The 15,010-nt window shown below is 39.7% G+C and overlaps 1 protein-coding gene across 1 annotated transcript in view; it reads left to right on the forward strand.

Annotated features, from left to right (window-relative positions):
• Tmprss11e (transmembrane serine protease 11E) overlaps positions 1-15,010 on the forward strand; it is a 97,693-nt gene that overhangs the window by 77,212 nt on the left and 5,471 nt on the right. The window contains exons 3-8 of the mRNA XM_052199690.1: positions 1,866-1,987; positions 4,655-4,722; positions 6,176-6,339; positions 8,655-8,693; positions 10,239-10,419; positions 11,441-11,700. Of these exons, the coding sequence (XP_052055650.1) occupies positions 1,866-1,987; positions 4,655-4,722; positions 6,176-6,339; positions 8,655-8,693; positions 10,239-10,419; positions 11,441-11,700 (834 nt within the window). The remainder of the gene's footprint in view (positions 1-1,865; positions 1,988-4,654; positions 4,723-6,175; positions 6,340-8,654; positions 8,694-10,238; positions 10,420-11,440; positions 11,701-15,010) is intronic.

The following is a 15,010-nucleotide window of genomic DNA, read 5'->3' on the forward strand; positions in this document are numbered from 1 at the left end:
AATTTTATATTTCCAAAAAACTTGGAGACTCTTGGCATATATCAGGTGCATTATAAACTTTTATTCAATACAAAGTGATAAAAAAAACAAATGACATGCTTTTAGGACCGTCTGATTTTATAAGAAAGCCCTAGGAATGTTAGAGGCTTAACCCTTTTTGTGTGAGAAAAAAATTCTTCTTCCTTCATCTCCTTTACATTTTCCTAAGCCAGGTTTTGTGAGATTATGGGTCTCACTCAAGTGTACACTGAAAACTGGATCACGTTTCCAAGTATCTGGTTCCAGTATCATACCGCTTAGCTGATCTGTTCAGAAGCTGTAATGCACAATTCCCAGTACCCACACAGCACACCTGAATAAACAAGGATTCTTGTTCGTTACTATTTTGTATGTATGGTTTATCGTAGGGGTGTGGAAACTAACAACAGATTAGATGAAACAATGAGCAGTTATGAACTCACATGCCAAACTCAATAGACGTGTTACAGAATAAATAGGAATGTGACTAGATTTGGCAAAACAGAATTTTGAGTCCCACTTTACAAAGCTCAGGACAGCTTATAATTGTTTATATAACTCTTATCAAGTGCTTTTGGGGCTTTCTTTACATTTCTCTGTGCTGTGAATGTGTTTGTGAACATCAGCACTGTAAGTTGTAGAATTACAAGCCTATTAGAAAATTATCAACAAATCCACGTTCATCCGTATTTTGAATATATTCAATATTCATGAAATTACAAAAGCTAGCATATAATGTCAGAAGCTTTATATTATGAAAATGTTTTGTCTCATCTAAGTCTACAGAGAACTTTACTGAGTACACAAATTGTTTCTGTGGTTGATCCATGAGAAATACTGACAGTTGGCCATGTTTTGCCTCTTCAAAATTCAAATGATGCAATCTATAATTTAAAAAAAGCTATGCTTACATGTCTAGAGGGAACTCTTATCCTCTTCTGTATAACATGACTATTTAATATGTAATTGATTATTGGCTACACCAGCATCAGCTTGGAAGAGGAAGGAGCCTGAGACTGGGTGAGGCACCATCCATTTTCTTATAATAACAGTTTCCAATGGTCTTAGGTTATTATTATATATATAAGGCTTGGCACAACATCTATCATAGAACTGTGGTAGGCATTAATGTCCACTGAAGGTAGACACAAGTCTCTGACTCTTTCTTATGTAGAAGAGGAAAACTATACTATATTAACTCTACAGGAGGTTGACAAAGCAGGTTGTGTGAATAGGCAGCAGAGACAGGACACAGTGGGTAAGAAGCAGACAAGACATCCCCTAAGCCCAGAGGGAGAAAATAAGTTCTGTGACAAAGGAGCTCAGTGAATGTATTTATTGTCTTTATTCCAGGTGGCAATTCTAGCTCTCTAAATTTCTATTTTCTAAATTACTACCCTCATTTCTTTCCACCTCTGGCAAAAATAGATTTTCTCACAGTAGAGTCCAGAATTATTGAAAGGGTGTGTGTGTGTGTCTACTTATTTAATATAAAATAATTCATCCATGGAAAGCTTCTGAATGGTGTGTTCATCCACCCAGCATGGCAGGCTACCCAGGGAATGGATAACAAGTGAGTAACTGCCCACAACTCTCAGGTGGTATTTGTACAGCACTCCAGAGCACCAGGCATGTCTCACAGGTTTTACACACTATAACATAGTATGATGAGTATTTCTCTTTCTATGGAGATTGTTCTGGAGCCTGAGGCAGGAAGATGGAGCAGATGGCCAGGGGTGGGGGTGTTCCTTTTTGTCTTAGTGTTTCTAGTAATCACCAAATGCGGTAATAATGATGCTTTCCACATCTGATAAAGGTTATGATGGGCTTTGCATCCTTCCTTGTAGATCACAGGAGAACCTACAATTACTACAGCACATTGCCATTCACAAGTGACAAGCTATATTCTGAGTTTGGAAGAGAGGCTTCTAAAAATTTCACAGAAATGAGCCAGAGAATTGAAACTATAGTAAGTAGCTTTGTCTCTATATTTATGACATTGGAGGGGGGGGTCTACTTTATAAAATAGCTGGTCCATTTATCCGTGAATAACTTTGAAAACTGACAGAAAGTCATGCAAAAGGGATCCAAAACAAGACTCATAATACCAGACTTAGAATACCATATCCACAAGACCAAACCAAGCAACATCTAGGCATTTATGAATGTCCCTCCCACTCTTCTTCCCGTATATTGCATTTATTCTTGATCAAAATAGTCCAGAAACTCTGGGCATGTGAGGCTGAAGGGGATGCAGAATAATAGACATATATTTCACATAGACATCCAACCTATGGAAGAGTCTCTGAGTAAAAGAATGCAGTCATTAAAACCATTCAGACCCATATACAAACACTATGCTTACTTGTAGACACATCGACTGTGTCAACTTTAGGTATACAAGGTTATAGAAAAGCAATGGTATGCCTTCTGAGGGAGGAATGAAATAGTTCAAAAAAGGAAAATTAATACCACAGACCAAAAGAACAAAGGCCCAAGTGATGAATTGTTACCACCTTATTACCTAGACAAGTCAGACGTTTCTTGGCTAGTGATATAATTTATGGCATGAAGTGATGGAAACAGAACTGAAGAGCCGGTTCTACCTACCTGCTGTTGGTCAGTGATGTATCAGTGTGTGCTAGATCACGTTTTTCATTCTGGACAATTTTTTTGCATGTTAATGGAGGCATCAAATTAATATAATTTGTAAAATGTCTTCTAGCTTCAATATTCTGAATAGGGACAGATGGAAATCATTTGTATTGGTCTGCTTCCGTGGCCGTAGTGAAACACTCCACTAGTCTATTTTCCTAATGAAAGAAGCTTTGTTTTGGTTCATGGATTGGGAAGTGCTAGGTCAAAGGGTTGCATCTGATGATGGCCTTGCCTTCTTCATGGCATCAGAAAAAGGCTTACCACACCACTAGTCAGAGAAAGAGAGTATTTGCATAGTCCCGTCTGCTCTCTCACTCTTCTTTAGAGTCACCAGGTCTGATCATGGGCTCTACCCTAATAACCATATCTAATCTGCTCATCTCCTGAATGCTCCTCCTTTAAACACAATGGTTTTCCACTCTCTGCCTACATTACCATGGGATTAAGTTGTGATGTATGATGCCCTGGGAGGGGCCCAAACCATGTCTAAACCTTGGACTGATGACACACTTTCACAGAAACTGTGACACTCACTGAGGAGGAGATCAGATTCTGGTTGCATGTGTCCGTGCAAGGGAAACATCAGAAGCTCTTCCCTAATGTTCATACACATGTAAAGAACGTGAAGGGCAGAGAGCTCAGAAAGTCAGTGGGTCACTATTCCCTCCTCCCCATTTTTTGTAACATTTTCCAAAATGAGTTTTCTAAGGTTCAAATTGATTTAAATCTAAAGGAATAAAGATGGTTAGTACCTTCGAAATAAATAAACAATCGTTTTGAAATTACTTGATGCAAGCAAATCCTTAGGTGAACACTTCCAAATGCATCACCAGCATTCAGACATGTCCATGATGTTGTCAGTGTGGTGTCCCTTGCTGGAGGACAGCATGAGAAGTCACAGAAGTAGAAGCACAACATGGAAAGGCCACAGTTTCTGCTAATCACTGATGTGTAATCACTCTGTCTAGAGACTATCCACGTGCTGGACACAAGAAGGGCCTGAAACCTTTACTGACCCATGCCCTGAAGTTCAAAGTTTCAATTCATTTGAGTTAATTTTTTGTTAAAGATTTATTTATTTATTTATTACATGTAAGTACACTGTAGCTGTCTTCAGATGTTCCAGAAGAGGGCATCAGATTTGAACTCAGAACCTTCGGAAGAGTAGTTGGTACTCTCACCCACTGAGCCATCTCTCCAGCCCCACGATATTTTTTAAAATTTATTTATTTTTATTGTATGTGCATTGGTGTTTGAGGGTGTCAGATTCCCTGGAATTGGAGTTGAAGACAGTTGTGAACTGCCATGTGGTTGCTGGGAATTAAACTCAGGACCTCTGGAAGAGCAGACAGTGCTCTTAACCTCTGAGCCATCTCTCCAGCCCCCCATGAATATGCTTTGCTGATACAATTTATCACAGCAATAGAAATCTGAAAAATTAAAATAGATGCTTTGTTTTCTTTTTCTGCAGTAGAAATTCTTAACTTGAGGTCTAGAAGATGAATGACTTTTAAGGAAACAGTGTTCAGTTTTTGATATCCGTCAGAACAGAACATGCAGGTCCACACTGGCCTCAGTGTGGCTGTCATTCTGGATAAGGAGTTCAGCTCCCAACATTGGAGAGGACTCCATAAAGGACTCTTCAACTTTAGCTTTGTTCTGTATGCTACCTGGCTATAGAGCCATGGTTCTCAACCTGTGGGTCGCGACCCCTTAGGGTTAATGACCTTTTTACAGAGATTACCCAAGACCATCAGAAAATACAGATATTTACATGATAGTTCATAGCAGTAGCAAAATTACAGTTACAAAATAGTAATAAAAATGATTTTATAGTTGGGGGTCACCACAACTTGAGGAACTGTGTTAAAGGGTCATAGCATGAAGAAGGTCACGAACCACTGCTCTAGAATATTGGATTACTTGACGAATTTCAGAAAACTGTCCTTTTTGACATGCTTTAAATATCTTTAAACAGGTAAAAAACGCATTTCACAAATCTCCACTAAGGGGACAACTTGTCAAGGCTCACATTATCAAGTTCAGGTACGTTGAAACTAAAATGTTGATTCTGGATTTAACTTAATGCTGAAATTCTTAACCTGGTCAGTAATAGACATATTTTAAAATACTAATGATGTGATATGATTCAGTTCAGCAAGCCTTAATTCACCTGCTCTATGAAAGCCGTGGGCTCAGTGTACTTTATTTAGTCTCCTATTTGAAAATGAACAATTTATAGGATGCCTGCTGAGAACAGAGGTGTTTCTGATGCTACAATTTGTGTGTGTGTGTTTATGAAAACTAACCGTCAAAATTGGGACTAATTTAATAACAAATAGTACCCTGCCCAACGAGATCTTTATGTCTTCATGTCTTGCATTCCCCACCCCCTACTCCAGTTAATTTAGCCCATTTTCTTCTATTCTACATTTTTTATGCTTCAAACATTTACCAAAGAGGATTTCAGAACCATTTACTAAATAGGCAAGGCCAGAACACAGGTTTCTACTGTTGTTTTGTGTTGGAGTCAAAGTCTTGTTGCATAATCCAGGCTTGCCTTGACTCCCAATCCTTTTTTTCCTTCTGAGTAGTGAGATTACAAGTGTGTAATTATTTGGCAAAATATATTTTAAGTTAAACACTATATGCGAACCTTAAACAATGTGCTCTAACACACATGATTTATAGTTTTCAAAACCAGGACAAGAACTGTGTGTTACTCAAATGACAACACTGAATTATTTCCCAGGCTGTCACTTAGCTGACATCTCCTAGACATTGCTTGGATGGCTTTTTGTTTTCCTGAAAAATTCTGTACTTGAGATGGCATCCTTTTCGGATGTCTGTCTACTTCATAAGTTTTCAGACTCTCAAGGAGTGGATCATCTGTGTGGCATCTTATGCTATTGGAATCCAAATTTTTGCATCCAGTATGAATGGTTTTCCCAATTTCTCTATTTGCTTTTTTTTTTTTTTTTTTTGCCCACCTGGCAGAAGGTCACATGGTGAATTCCCCAACTCAAGAATTTAATCATCCCACTGGGAAACCTGAAGTTGCCGGTCACATCTCTTTTACCCGAGCCCTTTAGAATGTAAAATAACTAAGTTATAGTAGCTGTTTCCCAAGTTGCTTTCCAGATTGCCTGCTTCTGTATCTCCGCAACCTTGCCTTTGTCACTCGCTCTTCCTTCCCTCGATGCTGTTCCTTGAAGAAGCTCAAGCTTAGGGGAAGTATGAAAGGCTAGTGGACCATCCAGTTAAGACACTAGCAGACCGTAGGAGCTGAGACCGTGGGTCTGACTGGATGGAAGGAAAGAGAGCTGTGCTCGATACTGTCTCTTAAGTTTGGAACTTAAGTTAGTTCAGATGAAAAACAGCATTATGCAAAAAGGAAAACCAAGAGCCATGCATAATAATTCCACCCAAATTTTCTCCCTCCCTCAATTTTATCCCTTTTCCCTCCTTCTCTTCCTTCTTTGTATTTTTTGGACAACAGTAAAGAAGATGATGGAATGTTGGCTCACATGCTGCTGATTTTTCGAATTCGATCTACAGAGGAACCTGAAATTGTGCATAAAATTATTGAATATGTTATGCATGAAAAGCTGAAATATGCTGCGGGACCCCCCAATGTTGATCCTGAATCAGTTAAAATTAAAAGTAGGTTGGGTTGTCTTGTTTATTTCTCTTATGTAGAATAATTCTCGACTCGCTCTAGGCATTCAGTTGAAAATTCTCTTGCCCTTTAATTGCTGAGGCTCTGACACCTGCAAGTTATTGCTGTGAAACTAAATTGGTGTCAATGAACCATTTTCATTCATGAAGGTGTTCTAAGCATAAGTCTTTCATGCAGGCTTTCATCATCTCCTGGGAAGTGTTTTTATTGTGCTTTGTATGTTGGATCCGGAATCTAATTGTATATGGAAAACGTAGCTTTGACTATTCTTCTTGTTACTTCCAACATATGTTCTGAGAGTATGACATAGAAAAGCTTTAACATACGTGTTGTCACGTTAAACTTTCTTAGGATCCTTTAATAGTGAGCAGCTGTAATTCACATATATTCAGTTTTGTGTGTTTTTAACTACTGTAATTGTCAGGTTGAAGTAAATATTTTTGTTTGTTAATTTTTTTCTGGGACCACAAAGCAATGCAATACTATTTTATAGTTCATGCAAGAACAAACACCCTCTTGGTCCTCAGGTTCCGTGTGCATGGAGTCAGAGAAGCATGGAAAAACATTCTTTCTGAATACACACATTTTTCTTGTTGTTATTCTTTAAAAATGGGAAACAGTAACAATCTGCATAGAATTAGTATTGTGAGACATTTTAGGTAATCTATAGAAATTTAAAGCATACTGGAAGATGCATGACTGTTACATGTAGATACTAAACCATTTTAGAGTATTGTTGGTTTTTGACATCTTTGGCAATGTTCTTACATTAATCCTTTTTATATGACATATTCTTTCAAAGCTTTGGCTTATTAATGAGAAGAAAGGCTGGGTAGAAAATGGTCTATATTTCCCCATCTTTTTTTCAATATTATTATTTTCAGCTAAAACAGTTACCTCATATACACCAGAAATTGAGCAAAAAAAAAAAAAATCTAATACCAATCTAATGGTATTAGAATGCCGTTGCTTTCTTCCTGGGTTCTAGACATTTCTAGTTCAAATGCAGACACGTCTTCCTTTACTGCCAGTGCCCCCTCCAGTCTTGGTGCTGAGTTTAATACATTTGTCTTTTACTTGGTTTGTGTCTTGCTATGCTCCCCTATGTTGTGTGTTCACCAGGACTCTGTCTTCACAGAGCATCACAACTAGTACATGCAAGTAGTATGATAAGACATCAGAGACACACACGCTCCATATGCCTGCTCTGTTCATACCATGCTCAAACATCACACGGTACAAGTTGCAAGATAAAATTATTTCAAATTTCAAGGCAACAGCAGAATGGCATAGAAGCAAGCGCAGAGTTATTCTCGGTATGAGAATCGATGAACCCAGAATTTTTAGAAAGAAGTCGAGGTAGAGAATAGATTATTTAAAACAATCTGTTAAGTACCTAAATAGTTACTAAGACTCAATCAATCCTCCTTATGTCTTCCATTTTCCCCAGAATGGTCAGATGGAGAAGGTAAAAAAGAGTGTCTGTAATAAAACTTCCAGTATATCAAAATTATTATACACCAGAGGGAAATTAATATTTTAATATGGCTTTTTGTTTTGCATTAGGAAACCTGTCTTGTCATATGTGTTCAAAGAGAATAATTCTGACCACTGTAAAACTATTAATTCAGGAAATGTGAATGCTTTGTATATTCTTTACCCCTTATCTGGGCAAATGTTTGCATACGGTTAGGTCCTGATTGCTTAGGGTCACCAAGGTAAGATCGGCTGAGTGGACTCTGAATATGGGGGCAGTCTAGGTATCTAAATCCCTAGCAGAAAGGAAAATTAGCAAAGATTAACATTATTTTCAAATGTGATCATGGAGTTGAGCATGGTGCTGCATGTCTGGAACTATGCTATTTACATGGTAAAATATTCTGAAGTAATTCTTTGTAAAACTACCATTGTGTTTAGGGAATCAATATTACAGTTTAATCAGATATTTATTAAGATAATAAGATACAGAATCTTATTTTCTGGTATAAAACTCATATTCTTAGATTTCAACACAAAACTCCCGAATCAGAGTCATTGAGAAATGCAACAGTAATTTAGATTATAAACAAGCTGACTGTGTGCTTTTATCCACACAGAGCTCCAGACTCATTGTTCTTGTCCCTTTCCTCTTTGAAATGGTACAAAAATGCATGTTTGTGATAACATAGCTATCCTTCCTTATAACCCAGGGATGCTGTCCTAGACCTTTATCAGCTGTCTGGTGTTGGAAAGTCCAGACAGTAAAATTCTGTTTTGCTCACAGGTGATGATTCTTATTCATTATTTGTATGTATTTCAGAAATCAACAAGACAGAATCAGACAACTATCTCAACCACTGTAAGTTGAATGTATTCAATAAGATTGCGTTATCTGGTTGCAGAAAGGTAACACTCTAGAACATTTATTTACATATGCTTTGTGTTGATTTTCCAGAGACAGAATAGTTTGCGTGATTTGTACATAGCTCATGGCCCTTTATTTTGTCTCTGAGATCCACTAAGGAACAGCAAGATTGGGAGAATTTCAGATTAGATATACAGGTGCCAGTGACCACGGGAACAGAGGGGAATGAGTTAGACAGCTGTTGAAGAAGAAGCAAAACCACTCTTTGCATTTTTTTTTTTTTTTAGTGAGAGACATAAAATAAATCTACTCTAAATAAAAGCCTTTCAATATTGCTTGTTCATAATAGGAATTGCAGGTAATTGTGGACTTGTGGTATATTTGATAAAATTAAATATAAAAATATAAAGACCTGGAAATTTCTAGACCTAGTTGCTCATTCTCTTATAGCAGAGCTTTACTTGTTTAAAGAACACATTTAATAAGTACAAGATTGGTAACAGGATATTTACTTTTTAAATGGAAGGAGGGATGGTGAGATGGCTCATGAGGTAAAGGCACTTGTTTCTAAGTCTGACAACCTGAATTCAATCCCTGGGACCCACATGGAGGAAGTAGAGAACCAACTACTGCAGGCTGTCCTCTAGCCTTCATACACACACACACACACACACACACACACACACACTCACACACACACTCATAGAGTATGTAGATACAAACACGTTCACATGAAGTAAATAAATGTAATTAATTAAGATAAAAGCTGAGAATGTTAATTAATTCATAAATGTCACTAACCTAGAACCAAATATATAATCCCATTATCTAAATGACACATTCTAGCCATCAATAATGATTAGAAATCTAGGCTGTTCTGGTTCTGTGTTAGCCAAAGGGATGTAAGATGGACAACATAGGCCTGCCCAAAGCAGCTTATACTCTGATATAACTAGGTGCTTGAGACGAACTTATGACCATATAATTCTAAAACAGCTCTGCTGTAAGAGAGTGGACAACTAGCAATTCTTCATCTCAGAGCCTTGCTATTACAGAAGTTTTCATCATTATTGTTTGAAGAAATACCACTGAGGTCTAGTTTGCCTTGAAAAGGGTGAGCTTTACTAAGGTTTCTGTGATGCACAGGATAGTCACTAATAACAAAAACTCTTGTGATTCTAAGTATCAGTGGTACCCAGACTGAGGAGAAACTCAACCATAAGCAATGCTGAGGGAGAAAGAATGACAACAAAATGAACAAAGGCAGACAGGATGCCATTGTTTGTGTTGCCATTAAGGAAGCATGGAAGAAGCCATAATTAATTTAGTTTGGAAGCAGAGAAATTGATAGAGAGGTCTAAAACAAATATATTTTTCTGAAGAAAATTTCACAACATGAATAGGAGTTAACTAAATAAAATATTATTATTTGCAGAATATTAAGAATATGAGACAATGTTTGATGCACTAGATCACAAAATAAAAGGACGCTGGGATACTTAAACAACTGCTAATTCATGTCTCCTGTCTACTTGGCAGGCTGTGGGACACGACGGAACAAATCTACAGCACAGACTAGTGTGAGGATTGTTGGTGGGACCCCGGTAGAGGAGGGGGAATGGCCGTGGCAAAGCAGCCTGCGGTGGGATGGGACTCATCGCTGTGGAGCGACGTTGATCAACAACACATGGCTTGTGAGTGCTGCTCACTGCTTTCGAACGTAAGTCCTGACCTGTGAGGGTGGGGCCGAAGGAAAGTGAATGGAATTTGACCTTATATGTTCATGTAATGACGAATTTTGAGGAAGCTTGTCACAAAACATATATAATGGGGATCTGAAAAAAGGTTTTTTGGTCTCTGGAAATGAAAGTGTGGCCAAAGTACACCTCCCCCTCCCACAAGGGGTAATAGAGGCACAGAGTGTACAAAGTACACTGTTGTAGTATATTTATTCAGTGATAAACTTATGATACTTTGCTAGAGAATATGGGAACTTTAAGTCCCATTGGAATTTGGAGCTTGTTTTCAAAGAGAACTGATAATCACTGAGTATCCTTATGAGAAACCGAGGTTGCACAGATGGTAGGTTTGATCCCTGTGAGGATATTACAGGAAGAAAGAAGTATGAAATAAGTTCACAGTCACAATTTTTTATAACCGAATAGTTGATTAATTTTAGAAGGAATGTTGGGTTTTAACCTGGCACCAAAATATTTACAATAAACCCAGTGATAAATCTTTTTAAAGTTATCTTTGACCTTTGTGGACGTCAGGAAAAAAAAAGATATATTTTTAGGAAGACAATGTGGGCACATAGGATGTATTTAGTGTCCTTCACTCATTCACTGTAGGGTTTCATGTATTGCTTGTAGCCACTGACAGCAAAGGACTCTGGGACTGCAATGAGCATCAGGGTGCCTGGTGCTACATTTCTTTTTAAATTCTTTTTAAATTTTTAAAATTTTATTTATTTATTTATTTATTTATTTATTTATTTATTTATTTATTTATTTATTTTACTTATTGAAAAGCTGGTGCTACATTTGACCTACGAAAAGTACCCTGTGGTGCGTGGCTTGAACCCAGAACCTGGCTTAAATTCTGGAAAGAGTTTATTTCTGTTGATATGAACTCTAAATTAAAAAGATACCTACAGATAAAATCATTCCTTACAAATTATTACATTGATATCTAGGTAAGCTATATTTTATTATTACTGTTATTTCATCTACTTTTGGTAGACACAAGGACCCATCTGAATGGACCGCTACCTTTGGGGCAACATTACAACCTCCAAAACTGACGACAGGCCTCCGGAGGATAATTGTTCATGAAAAATACAAATACCCATCACATGACTATGACATTGCACTGGCAGAGCTGTCTAGGCCAGTCCCCTGCACAAATGCAGTGCATAAGGTTTGTCTCCCTGATGCAAACCATGAATTTCGGTCGGGGCAGAGGATGTTTGTGACAGGATTTGGAGCATTGAAAAACAATGGTGAGCATCAGAAGAGAAAAAAATCATGTCTCGTTGACCTAATTTGGTCTTCCAAGGCATTTAAAGAACTGAGAGCTATATCAAAATATGCTGGGCTGGAGAGATGGCTCAGCGGTGAAGAGCATCGACTGCTCTTCCAGAGGTCCTGAGTTCAATTCCCAAAAACCACATGGTGGCTTACCAAATATGCTGGCTGCCCATGTGGACTCAGGCTAAGTCAGGCTTTATGTCACTTAAGATGCATGCATTCTTTCTTGTCACAGGCTCTAGTTATTGCACTAATACTATTACTGTAATGGTATTGTAAAGTATGCAAAGGAGCAGATATGCCTGTTGGCCACTGAATATTTCTCTCCCCCTACCTCTCTCCCCTCCCTCCTTCTCCCTCTCTCTCCCCTCTCTCTCAATGAGTGTGTGAATCTGTAGGGTATACGCATATGTGCATATGCATACTTTCATATGTTTGGTGTGATGTGAGTGTGTGTCTAGGCCAGAAGATGGTGACAGTTGTTTTACTCATTCTTTTTCACCATCTTATTTATTTGTTTAGAAACAGGATGTCTTTTATTTCTTTTATTCCTCTCTCATACATTGCATCTGGACCGCAGTCTTCCCTCCCTCCACTCCTTCCTGTCTCCCCTTCCCCACCTCTCCTCTCCCCCAGATCTATTCCTCCTCTCTTTCTCTTCACAGATATCAACCACACATGGCATAGCAAGTTATAGTAAACCTAGGCATAAACCACCATCATATCAAGGCTGGATAAGGCAACCGATAGGAGAAGAAGGGGAGCAAGCAAAAAAGTCAGGGATACCTCCCCCTCCCACAAGGGGTAATAGAGGCACAGAACTTGTGGAAGTAGCCAGCCAATGACTGGTCCAACTTGAGGCCCATGCCCTGAAAGGGAGCCCTTGCCTGACACTGCCTGAATGGTCAGGAGGCAGAGGCTAGACAGCCAGAGACCCAGGACAGAAACAAACACAATTGGGAAAAAGGAGTTAGAATTTTAGGAGTTCCACAAGAACACCAAATTATACAACCACAACTTATATGCAGAGGCCTAGCTCAGACCCATACAGGTTCCTGATTGTTGCTTCAGTCTCTGTGAGACCCTATGAGCCCTGCTTCGTTGATTCTGTGGGGCATGTTCTTACAGTATCTTTGATCCCTTTCACACTATAATTCTTCCTCCCCATCTTCCTCAGGGTTCCCGTCTCTACCTAGTGTATGACTGTGGTTTCTGTATCTGTTCTCATCAATTGTTGGATGGTGTCTCTCTGATGACAGCTAGGCTCCGTCACTGATCTATGAGTATAGCAGAATATCGTTAGGAATCATTTCACTGACCCCCCCGTTTTTTTTCCATTTGGGTTTGTTTCTATCTCTTCTCCAGAGAAGAGAGTTATATCTTCTCTGGCTGTCTAGCCTCGGGTTCATGGCTATTCTTGTAGTGTCTGGCATGGGTTTTCTTTCATGGCATGGGTGTTACTTTGGACCAGTGATTGGTTGGCTACTCCTACAAGTTCTGTGCCTTTATTACCCCCTGCATATCTTGCAGGCAGGGCAGACTATTGGCCGAAGGTTTTGTGGCTGGGTTGATGTTCCAGTTGCACTGCTGGAAGTCTTGCCTGGTTAGAGAAGATGGCCAGTTCAGGATCCATAGCCCTCATTACTAGGAGTAGTCACTAAAGTCACTCTCAGATTCGGGGAAGTTTCATTGCACTAGGCTCCCTTATCACCACTACCCCAATGCCTCCCAATTCCAGTACTATCCCCAAAATTCCTGCTCCTCTGAGCCTGATTCCTCCTTTTCCCAACTCCAGTTCACCCTTCCCAGGGAAATCTGTGCTTCTCTCTCACTCCTTCTTGTTCCTAGCCTCTCTGGGTCTATGGATTATATAATGATTATCCTTTACTTAATACTTTAAACACCTACTTATAGGTGAGTACATACTATTGTCTTTCTAGGTCTAGGCTACCTTACTCAGGATAAAAAATTTTTTTTTGTTAGTTCTATCTGTTTGCTTGAAAATTTTATGATGTCATTGTTTTAATAGCTGAATAACAGTAATACTTTGTTGTTGAAATGTAGCACATTTTTCTTGTTCCTTTTCTTCTCTCTCTCTCCCTCCCTCCTCCTCCTTCTCTTCTTCTTCTTCTTCTCTTCCCAACCTCCTCCTCCCCCCTTCCCCCTCCCTTCCCCCTCCCCTTCCTCTGTCCTCCCCCTCCTTTTCCTCCCCTTCCTTCCCCCTCCCCCTCCCACTCCTCTGTCCTCCCATCCTTTTCCTCCCCTTCCTTCCCCCTCCTCTGTCCTCCCCCTCCTTTTCCTCCCCTTCCTCCCCCTCCTTTTCTTCCCCCTCCTTTTCCTTCCCTTCTTCCCCCCTCCTTTTCCTCCCCCTCCTTTTCTTCCCCTTCCTCCCCCTCCTTTTCCTCCCCCTCCTTCCTCCTCCCCTCCCCCTCCTCCCCCTCTTTCCCTCCCCCTCCCTTCCTCCCTCCTCCCCTCCTTCCCTCCCCTCCCCCTCCTTCCCTCCTCCTCCCCCGCCTTCCCTCCCTTTCTTCCCCTCCTTCCTCTCCTTCCCTCCTCCCCCTCCCCCTCCTTCCCATTCCCCCTTTTCCCCTCCCCCTCCTTCCCCTCCTCCTACTCCCCCTCTTTTCCCCCTCCTCCTCCTTCTTCTTGTTCTTCAGTTTCTCTGAGTAACCTTGGCTGTCCTGGAACTCACTCTGTAGACCAATGTGCCCTCAAACTCATAGAGATCCACCTGCCTCTGCCTCCCAAGTGAAGATTTTCTTTATCTATTCTTTGGTTAAGGGACATCTAGATTGTTTTGAGTTTTTTGATATTATGAGTAAAACTGCTGGACATAGTCAAACAAGTGTCCTTGTGGTAGGATGGAGTATCCTTTGGGTATATGTCCAAGAGTGATATAGTTGGGTCTTGAGGTATATTAATTTTCAATTTTCTGAGGAATTGACATATTGATTTCCAAAGTTTCTGTAGAAGTTTACACTCCCACCAGCAATGGATGAGGGTGTTCCTTGCTCACATCCTCACCAGCATCAGCTGTTTTGTTTTTGATAGGATGCCTTACTGAACCTAGAGCTAGATGTTTCAATTAGACTGGTGGCCAACAGACCTCCAGAATCCACCTGTCTCTGCCTCCCCAAAATTGGGGTTTCAGGCATGTGCTGATACACTAGGCTTTTGTTACTGAATTTCTTACTAGACAATTCACCATGTGAGAAATTAGGGTTTGATAATATTCCCAATTTGAAGATTGAGTCACCAAATAACTCTTCTCCCAAACACAAT

This window comes from Apodemus sylvaticus, chromosome 11 (genome assembly GCF_947179515.1).
Source record: "Apodemus sylvaticus chromosome 11, mApoSyl1.1, whole genome shotgun sequence".
In the NCBI taxonomy this organism is placed as follows: Eukaryota; Metazoa; Chordata; class Mammalia; order Rodentia; family Muridae; genus Apodemus; species Apodemus sylvaticus.